At 33.2% G+C, this 10,990-nt stretch overlaps 1 protein-coding gene across 1 annotated transcript; it reads right to left on the bottom strand.

The window, feature by feature from the left end:
- Positions 1-737: 737 nt before the first annotated feature.
- Positions 738-5,682, bottom strand: LOC132180894 (acetyl-CoA acetyltransferase 2). Its single transcript, XM_059593877.2, has 15 exons — positions 5,607-5,682; positions 4,609-4,665; positions 4,261-4,359; positions 3,981-4,154; positions 3,712-3,817; positions 3,495-3,633; positions 3,328-3,405; positions 3,181-3,246; positions 2,797-2,882; positions 2,082-2,181; positions 1,813-1,923; positions 1,673-1,714; positions 1,390-1,476; positions 1,018-1,124; positions 738-898 (listed from the first exon to the last, which is right to left on the bottom strand). Exons 2-14 carry the CDS (start codon positions 4,643-4,645, stop codon positions 1,035-1,037), a joined length of 1,215 nt encoding a protein of 404 aa, XP_059449860.2. The 5' UTR covers positions 4,646-4,665; positions 5,607-5,682; the 3' UTR covers positions 738-898; positions 1,018-1,034.
- Positions 5,683-10,990: the final 5,308 nt, after the last annotated feature.

Here is a 10,990-nt window from a genome sequence, read left to right on the forward strand (position 1 = left end):
AGAATTCCACCTGTGATCTCTATTCTCTCAGAAAAATTGCCAGTATTATGAAATAGGTAAATTATTGGTTCAAATAATAGATAAAATTGAGGATTTTTCTTCTTATTATAATGTTAAAAATGGAATATAGTTAGCTAAAGTATAAGATCATGTTACACTTCCTTTTTTTTTCTTTTTTTCTTTTTTTTTTTTTAATAAAATTACAATTTAGAATAAGATATGTCCAAAAAAGCCACCCTACCAAATTCAATCCAAACCAAACCAAGGATTATGAACAAGGCTGGCTTATCACAAGTTTAGGAGCTATTTCGACATCTATAGTTGGAATATTGTTGAGGGCTATCAACTTATAATTATGAACCATCGGCTTATAACTTTATTGTCCAAAGCATCTAAACAATTGTAGAATTTGGCGATAGAAACTAACTATGCATATTCTATATAACACAAACAAGTTAACCAAATTGACTTTTGTAATTGTAGCATTACGTGTTCGATCACTTGTTTGTACCAGCCACCCAATTCTGCTTCGTATTTTTCAGAGTAAATAACAAACAAAAGCATCCCATTTTGGCCTTCTTGCTTGTTCTCCTCGACAACAGGGATTGGTGCAGGTGACCCATGAGGCTGTCCAATTATTCGCATATATATATTTATTTATTTGTATTTATTCATTCCTTCTTTTTCTTCTTTTTTCAGCCAGTAATAGAGAGAGACAGTTTGAGAAGGGTGCACAATATTAGAAACCAACTACATTTCTTTCAGAAGATAAATACAATTATAGTTTATTCTAGAGAAAGCCAAAAAAATGGAGGAGAAGATGAAGATGAAATTGCAAAACAAACATCGGACTTTGATGCCAACAGATTCTCATCTCCCAACCTTCTTCATATCCAGCCTGAACCAAAATAAACTAAATTAAGCAAAGATTAAATCAAGTATCCAACGAGCCTGACTCTAAATCTTCAGCTGCAACAAGGCCAACTTAAGCGTTGTGATTGAAAGAGAAAGGCTTACCTAACATGGAAAAAGGCTTACACAAGCTCTAAAACAAGGGCAGATGCACCACCTCCTCCGTTGCAAACACCACCAACACCGTATTTCCCATTTTTCTGCCTCAGTACCTACAATGGCGTTATAACTTTAACTATGAGAACAGAAAAAGAATAATAGGCTTTTTATCACCAAAAACTTTAGAAAAAAAAGGTTGGCAAAACTAAACCAGGAGGCTAGAGAGAGCAACATATTGACACAAAAGTAGCTATTTGCAGAAAAAATTGCAGGGAAAATAGGCAATCCAGCAGGCTAGAGAGGAGGGCAATATATTGACACAAAAATAGCTATTCAGAAAATATTGCGGAGCAAAATGACAATCCAGCGTGGTTATACCCCCAACAATGTGACCAAGATACGAGCTCCACTACAACCTAGAGGATGTCCCAAGCCTACCGCTCCACCATGCACATTAACTTTTTCCTGCAAATAAATTGAGAATCGTATTTGATGAATAATGAAAAAGCAAGAAGACAGAGAACCCCCCACCAGCAGGCTGGGGGGGGGGGGGGGGGGGGGGGGATGGAAAAACAAACAAGCATGCAAGTGCCACATGAACAAATGCACATGCACAGGCAGGCATGTCTGTGGCAAGAGTGAGAGATGTTTAGAAACTCACGGGATTAAGTCCAAGCAGTTTTTGGTTTGCAAGAGCCACAACCTGCACAGATGACATAATAAGATTGATAACCTCATAGATTGACATGCTACTCGTGCTACTCATGCTACTCATGCTAAATGTGTGCTATAACAACTTACAGCAAAGGCTTCGTTTATTTCATAGAAATCAATTTCAGAGGCCTCCAACCCAGCTTTTGAAATAGCTTTTGGAATTGCCAGAGCTGGAGCTGTTGTAAAGAATTCTGGCGCCTGCACAATCAATTCAAAATTAAAATCAATTATTACACCCAAAACTTAATATTGAAAATGCATAATATTAAAAACAGAAAGGGAGTTTTCACTTCTGATATTTGCAGTGGCTCTGAAAGCAAGCTAAAAGTAACTAATACTTGTCACTTGTGTATTACCTGAGCAGCATCAGCATACCCAGTGATCTTTGCAATCACTTGCAGCCCAAGCTTCAGTGCTGTCTCTCCACTCACTAAAATTAAAGCGGCAGCTCCATCACTGTCAATCAGAATATTTTTTTATTTTCAGTAAAAGCTTCAGTTCGTGTCTTTGTAAGACTTGCATAACTAAAAATGGACAATTCATCCTTCAATGAATAGAAACTTCTATCATGTCTTTGTATCACTTGCACAACAAAAAATGAATTCCACTTCATGCACTCCACACATTAAATACTTAACCAATGATGAGTGCACTCACAGCTTATTAGACAGAAAGTCACAAAATGTAAGACTATAAGCAGTTTACACGAAAGATCAGAAGACAAAAAAGTACCACAATTCCCTCCCACTAGCTCCAAACATGATCAAGTGATAACAAGATCCTATTTTTCTTTCACCAAGGCATTAAGATGATTATGGAAGAAATTTCAATCAAGGGGTTGGTCAACCTATAATAGAGCGATATCCAAGTTTTTCTGGTCAGATTGGTGATCAAATTAGCAATTTCAGTGTACATGGTTCTCTGTTATAATTGGTTCTCTCAGACTCTTACAGAAGACAATTAGTGACCACATACAAAGTGCTATTGAGAAGCAACTTTAAGCTTAAAGAAAAAAGTAGATGAAGAAGAACAAGTAAAAATAGAACAACAGAAATAGATAAATTAATGAACCTTATACTGGAAGCATTGCCAGCAGTGACAGAACCTCCATTGTCCTTGAAACTAGGTCGGAGCTTCCTTAATTTGGCGGCATCAAACTGACATGGCACAAAAGAAACATCTAAGGATATTAGGGACAGGAAGTTGGGCAGCTCTCTGCTCCCAGATTTATATGTTAATATCGTAGTTATCAAAAAAGAAGATCTAATACAAAAAGTTACGATAAATAAAAGGTTTACAACTTAGAGAAACATAATTTAGATAGTCAAGCATTGAAGAAAGTTTGTGATCAGCTTCCCACCCCTTCTCTTTCTATGAAACATTGAAAAAAAATTCAGGGTGCAGCTAAGGAGACTAAGTGATGGAGCAATTGTTTCAAGTGGATAAATTCTGTACCTTTCCTAGGCCTTCATCCTTGTCAACAATTGTTGATGGTTTTCCCCTTCCTCCAGAAACTTCAACCTGCATGTTATCAAATTGAGGTTAATAGATACAACATAGTGCTAGGGTCTCATCATTCAACTTATTGATAAGCTGTCCAACCGGAACAATTTCCCATGCAAAGGCACCAGAATCTTTGGCAGCAATACCACGCTCAAAGCTCTGAACAGCAAAGTTATCCTGCACAAATCACATAGACACAAATCAGATTCTATTGCAGCAAACACCATTAAATATTATGCAATAAGAAAATAGGTTTTGAAGAACACCTGCTCCTCCCTCGTTATTCCATGTTTATCTGCGCATAATTCAGCACATGATCCCATGGCACAATCATTATAGACATCCCATAAACCATCTTTCAGCATTCCATCAAAAAGAGTATCATGTCCAAAGCGAGATCCCTTCCTGCATTTAGTATAAAATCAAAAACTTTGAAATTTTAACTCAAAACTAAGAGAAACACGAGTAGAAGGGTATATTAACCTTGCTTCTGCAATGTATTTAGGTGCATTGGACATGCTTTCCATGCCACCAGCCACAACAACATCATTGATGCCCAACTGGATACTTTGTGCTGCAAGCATTGTTGCTGCAATAACCAAATTGATTAGATTAATAGATAGTGCATTTAATTATCATTTCTTCTTTTTTTTTTTATTATTAAAAATAAAATAAATAAATAAATAAAAAACTTAGGTAAAAATCAATAAACAAACAAATAAATAAAGATTTCATAACAATAGAGTGTCTACCCTTCATCCCTGATGCACAAACTTTGTTAACAGTGGTACAGACCACTGAATTAGGTATTCCTGCACCCAATGCAGCTTGTCTGGCCGGAGCCTGCCCTAAATTTGCACTGAGAACATTGCCAAAGATAACTTCTTGTACAAGTGATGGATCAACATTTGCTCTTTTAAGAGCAGCTACAAGGGACATGAAAAATAGTTCAAGAAAAGGACAAGAGAAACCTTTCTAAAAACAAAAAGATTGACCGTATCATGAAGCAGAAAAAAATGGTTCTAGACATACCTTCAATGGCAATAGAACCAAGCTTAGTGGCAGAAAAAGATGAAAGAGAACCAAGAAGTCCACCCATTGGCGTACGTGCAACACCAACAATGCATACATCTGCATAAAATAAAACCAGTAGGATTGAGTGAACCAGAAAGCAGCTGATCATTAAGTTTTCTGCTAAGCTAAAAAGTTCAATTTCTATAATAGAAAAAAAGGAAAAAGTAACTAATCACAGAGACATAAAGCACAAAGACACCACTGACTTTTCGCCTTTAAGTAACTTTAGTATGATTAAGACATAATAAATAAAGACTTAGCCAACAATCCACGGTTTTAAGACATAATACAGAGAAAACATTAGACCTCTAGGCTTAATTGAGTCTGCTGCTGCTGGAGCCATGGATATTTTCAAATGGAAATCTGCAAAATTTATCAATTTAAATTAGCATATGCTTGTGAGACAATAATAGATAAGATATCATGCACAACCCCAAACAATTAAGCACAAACTTTATGCATGACCCCCTAATTATACACTTCAAAGCAAAACCAAAGCATGTGAGGTTCCAAGAAACCAATATTTAAAACATAGGCTTTGTTGCTCTGACTAACCAACTAACTTCAAAACAGCTTCATATTAGGAAACCCAACAGAAGTTAGAGAACTTTAGCAGGATTCAGCAAATAACAAATCACTCCTTAAGCTAATCGTACTAAAGATGAGAGCTTGATAATAATTTTGCAAACCCAACAAAACATTCTTAATTTCAGAATATAGAGCCTCCTAAGAAAAATCAATAAATTAATTTCCTGATTTTACACATATTTTCCAATTCACAGAATCTACAAAACCAACTACTCTTATTCCCAAATTAACCTCCAGATGCGACAAAACCAATTCTTAGTAGAGACAACAAATACCTCATAACAAGTAACGTATATACATACATGTATTAAAGTTTTTTCCTTTTCTTTTATAGTGGGATGGGAACCAAACCGAACCAAAACAAACAATGTTCAGAGCTTTGACTAGTTTTGTCCTCTTGTTTCAGTTTTCTCAGCAACCAAACAGAACGTGAAGATCCTCTCCAATTACACATGCATCCAATAATATCCTACAATTAGTCCCGTAATTGCCCTGTCTTTACTTAATCAACAATAGATCTAACCCTAACCAAACCTAATCACATATAGTAAGGAATCAGCAGCATGACCAAAATGCGCAGTACGGCAACCAAAAAATCAAGAGAAATGCCCGGAAAATCAGCAAGAACATGCCCCAAAAAAAAAAAAAAAAAAAGATCTTGAGAGAAACTTTAAGCTCTGAAGATTGGTAACAATCAGAAACAAAGAGATTCGTACCTGTCTTTCTCGGAGTTTATGGGATCACAGAGAGAGAGAGAGAAAGAGAGACTGTGGTCCTTGTCAGCTAGAAATGAAGAATTGAGTTTGGTGTACAACTGTATATATAGGGGGGAAAGAGGGTGTGGATTTACTGAAAACCCTGTGTGAATTAAACTATTGACTCTTATGTCCACTTTCTTTTTTCTTTAGATAATTGATAATTCTATCCAATGGACTTGGATCGCTTTCATTGTAGGAGGACTTGACTTTTATCAAAAAAACAATATTTATGAATCATTTCACTTGACCAATCAATTAAATAATAGGCAAACATTCTTCTAAATTAATTTCAATTTTTTTTTTTAACTTAATTTATTAAATTGACGTGTATTTTTAAAGTACGTGAAAAATATATACTTTAAAAACATATATTAGTTTAATACGCTGGATTGAATGAATTATGTAATAAGGCGTAGAAACGAAGTCTCATAGACTCTATTTGTTAAAATTATTTTTTAAAAAAAAAAAACAAAAATTCTCATAAAAATATAAAAAACAGTTTTCACATTTTAAATTAGATGGAGAAATTGTGAACCAAAATTTCCTAAAAAGTCACCATCATAAAAGTCATAGTAAGACCAATTAAGGGTAGTAGCTAGGAAGTAATTAATTTATTGCCTTGAATTGTACAGGGAAAATTAATTTACTCAAAAATTAATAAAAGGTTTAGGGGTGCACCATGCGGAACACGCTGTGGTCAACCATCTTACCATCGTGTGGCAAGTGGGCAAGCAGACAAAGTTGTTTTCATGGGATGTGATTCACGCACATAAAGAGAATCTTTTAGGCTGGCCTAAAGATTCTTTTCCAATATTTTCCCATAATTTTTTTTTTTTTTTTTTTTTTTTTTTTTTTAAGGTACGTGAGCACCAACACTTGAATGAATCAAACGACAACTAAAGTAATCTTTTCATAAGAGTTTAATAGGTTTCATCGATATAGATATATTTTTCTTTTCATTTGACAAAGAAACAAATAAACGAATATTGTTTGAATGAGTATTGTTGTAATCCATCATTTTATTCCACCATCATATCATTATGTTAACGTGATAGTGATAGTGCCAATTAGTTATTGGATTTACCATAGTTAAAAATTAAAATAAATTTTAAGGAGATGTGATTTTTAGTATTACTCTTATGTGATTAGTCGGGATGGCAAAATGAGTTGGTGAGTCGACATGATTACAACCCGTAATGACTCGCCACCCGATTAACCTAAACCCGAACATGCGAACACGTCCCGTTTAGCTAAACAGGTTGAACTCTCAAACACGAACACGACACGAAAAATAGCTGGGTAATCCGACACTACCCGTTTAACCCGTTTAAAATAACTGAGTCATATTAGGTTGACACGATCCGACACGATTCGTTTACTTAAAAGGTAACACAACACGACCCAACACGTTTGAATGAAAAATAGGAAAAATAATGTAATAATAATACCAATGCCATTGAGATTCAATAGAATTCACAAATTACAATATGATCAAAACATAATAGGTTTAATTGTTAACAAATTGCCTTTCAATAAAAACATTCACAATTATTAGCAATTTTCAACTCTATAGTCCATCATAGCAAATAGCAAATTTCAAAGTATATAGTTTACATGGTAAATGATTTGGGAATTGCCTTTAATAGGTTTCATTGTCTATTCAAATAACAACTCAATCTCCGGGTCAACCCGCTTGATCCACAGGTTGACCCGCCATACACGAAAAATAATCGGGTCATAAACGGGGTGACCCGATTATGACCTGAACCCGTTTAAATCTAACACAAAACCCGTTAACTCCATGTCATGTTCGTGTCAGGTTTGCAGGTCATGTCAAAATTGCTAAGCCTAGATTAAGTAGAACATATGTTATATTTCTAACAATGTAAAAAGGAACAAAATGTAAATAAAACACACATCATTTAAGGGTAAAGGTTTTCTTTCAAATTAGGTCTTTTTTTTTTTCTTTTTTTTTTCAATCTAATTTATTAAATTAATATATGTTAAAAATAACACGTTTGATAACGCTTTTTACCTATCACCATTCAAATTTCTTTCTTCACACTCATTGCTTCTATGCCAAAGCAGTGAAACTTAAAAGTGAAAGCTCTTTTTTGCTTGGAGTCTCAGATCACTCTACAATTGCTCTTTGTCTTTGTCTTCCTCGTAAGTTTTTTTTTTCCTGTCTTTCTTTAGTCTTTTTTCTAATAAATTAATAATCATTTCATTACCCGGAGGCCTTAGGCTTTCATTGCAATGAAAATTGAGAAATGATAAAAATCATTTTCCATCACATCTTTTACTTATCTTCGTATAGTGAATAGGTGAATCTACCATTAAACTTGTGTAAAGCTCATATGAGCCCACAAATCCAAGAATAGATAATTGAGAGAATGATGTGTTAACATGCATTATGAAAATTTAATGCGTAGCCAATGATCTAGTTGTGAGTGTGACGGCGTGTAGTGTAGATAGACCGGCTTATAGCATACCATGCATCGTGAAAATTTAATGCATAGCCAATAATCTAGTTGTGAGTGTGACGGCGTGTGGCGTAGATAGATCGGCCACTGTGTAGTCATATTGTGTAGGCTAGGCTTCATAGTCATAGTTGTATTTGCAACATTTCATTTAATGCTCAAAACATGCCCACTTACTCATCAAGAAAAATGTCAAATATTGATACACATAGTTAATAGTTTCAAATATCTCCCACTAAATGGTCACTAAGAAAAATGTCAATATAGTGGCAATTGTCAATAGCATTAATGGTTTCTAAGTATCATAATGTAATAACATTTTTATACATAAATGAAGGTGCTATTGAGACAAATTATTTAAGAAAAATTGCATCAATGCCCATTTTCTCAATGACAAGTTGCCTTTTGTTAAAATTTTTTCCTTCTTAATCTAATAACAACAACATTGACATTTTATATAAGGTTTATTTTTTGTACTTTGAGATTTTGCCAAGTGTGAAAAAAGTTTCAGTAAATTTTTGACAATTTTAAGTGAGTTATTATTATTTAGATAATAATATATACACAAATCACTCCATGTAAGATTTGAGAATTACATAATTTTCTCCATAAATATTATGAGATCATTGTATTGATATTTACAACAAGTATACAACTCCTATAGTGGAATTATTATCTTCAACCATACAGTTTTTCATAACGTGTGAATTGCCTCTTCATTGTCTTTATTGAAAAGCTTGTCATTACTTCTACAAGTAAGATCTTTTATGGTCAGATTAATGCTCAAAAATATTTTGCCTTGATGGTACGTCAATATATATTTTTAAATAAAAAACAAAAATTACTCTATGAAAGTCATCTATCTTTCAGTCACCTACCTTAATAGTGACATGTACCAAACTCAAGCAAATGCAATTGAAGAGGAAACATTAATATATTGACTCCACGTTATATGAACACACAACACTCTTTCCACGTTTTATTGACTGCTACCCATATTTCACGTGAGAAGGAAAATAAAAAGTGGGTTCAAGCTTAGTAACCGTTGGACCTTAAATATTATTAAACAAAAAAAAAAAAAACACAAAAACAATTTATTGGTCTTTTAGATGTTTACAATGACATGCTACGTTATGAGATTGTTAGCAATTCGATTAATAAATGTTAGAGAGTTTTTATAAAACTTATTTGTTAGAGTAGGTTTCAGGTAAATTACTAAAGATTTGGGGTCTGTCTGACAAACCATTTTGCCTTAGATACGGTAGCTAACATGGATTGATGTGATATAAAGTTTTGAATTTTTTGTATTGAATGGTAAAAAAATTTTGTTTCGTAGTAATTTTTTTAATTGAATAGTAATAAAAAGTGAATTATGTGAAATAAAAAGTAAAAAAAAAAAAATAGTGAGAATATTTTTATTTTTTTATTTTTTCGGAGAAAAAGTGATGTGAACAGTAAAAAAAAGAAAAAGACAAAATGGTCCAAACAAATAACGTGACGTGAATCATTTTGCCTTAGATTTTAAAATCTGAGCTCTCTATTATATCTATTGGTCCAAACAAATGCAACGACTTATATGTCACCGTGACAAGTGGGTTTGACATGTTAAAAACTACAATTAATTGTTTCAGTAACATAGAAAATTTGGACCGTTAAATATAAAAAAATGCTCAAATTTAAAATTTTAAAATTTCATATTTGAAAGAATCTACAAACACTTTGGGCTGTGTTTGGCAAAGGGCAAGACTGGACGGGACCCAAAAATCAAAAAAAATTATTCTCAAAATCAACTTCATCATTTTTACTTTTTACATTATATCAATAACTTTTTATTACTATTCAAATAAATAAAAAATCACTACAAAACAAATTTTTTTACTTTTTTATATAAAACATTCTTATTTTTTTTTCTCTCATATCAATCAAATCTGCTACAGTACCATTCTACTCCATTTTTTTATTCCATTGCCTAACAAAGCCCTTATGGCTTACAAGAAGAAAATAAATGCTACACACAAACGTTGTAGTATTTGGCCTTTGGGTGACTTTGGGAAACCCAAATCCCAATTCCCCCAACAACCAACTATAAATAATAAATCGAACATTTCCAAGAAATGATATTCTCCCTTGTTCGTGAGAGGTGACTTTATCGTTCAACACATCACGGGTCCTACTACCCCAAATGATTCCTCAAAGTCACCCCCTGTCTTTTTCATAATAGCTCTCTGAATTTATTCATCGACCAAAATGGATTCATACTATATATATATATATATATATATATATAGACTCAAACATGTGAATTTATATATGCATGTGATCAATTGCTTGTTGGATTTTTCTCTTATTACGTGGACAAGGAGTAATGTTAAAAGAAAGACTATTTTTTTTTTTTTTTTTTTTTTTTATCATGACGTGACTTTTAAAATTATCATTGAATTTGAGATAATCATTAATAAATTTTGATATATTAGTAATTTTAAAAATCACGTCATAATAGAGAGGATATAAAGAAGACTCTAATTCTCTTTCTAGCATAACTCGTGGACCATTATAATCCTTCACTTTTGTTTGTTTTGGGTAGCATTTTCTGACAAGTGAGGAAACTTGTACTCCAAGTACAATTAGGTCATTTTTTGTTCCATCCTCTTCCCTTTCTTCTTTGGCTCTCTTATAGTGGAGCCCTTTTGGTGTAAAGAAATTTTAGATTCATATGCAGACCACAAAATATCATATTCTTGCTTTTATTTATCTTACAGTCATTGGAAGAGACTCATAACCGGCTTGTTCGATTATTTCGTAGTCTCTCTAACTTTTTCAGAAATTTAGCTGATTTTGAGAACTTTTTAAATGCCTTTAATT

This window comes from Corylus avellana, chromosome 5, assembly GCF_965113065.1.
Source record: "Corylus avellana chromosome 5, dhCorAvel1.hap1.2, whole genome shotgun sequence".
Classification (NCBI taxonomy): domain Eukaryota; kingdom Viridiplantae; phylum Streptophyta; class Magnoliopsida; order Fagales; family Betulaceae; genus Corylus; species Corylus avellana.

What these genes read in the sequence shown, in the direction of transcription:
- LOC132180894 (XM_059593877.2), bottom strand. Translation starts at nt 4,645, where the DNA reads ATGGCTCCAGCAGCAGCAGACTCAATTAAGCCTAGAG. An exon ending in AAATACATTGCAGAAGCAAG is followed by an intron (nt 3,634 to 3,711) that starts GTTAATATACCC and finishes TACTAAATGCAG; the next exon opens with GAAGGGATCTCGCTTTGGAC. An exon ending in AGGATGAAGGCCTAGGAAAG is followed by an intron (nt 2,883 to 3,180) that starts GTACAGAATTTA and finishes GTGCCATGTCAG; the next exon opens with TTTGATGCCGCCAAATTAAG.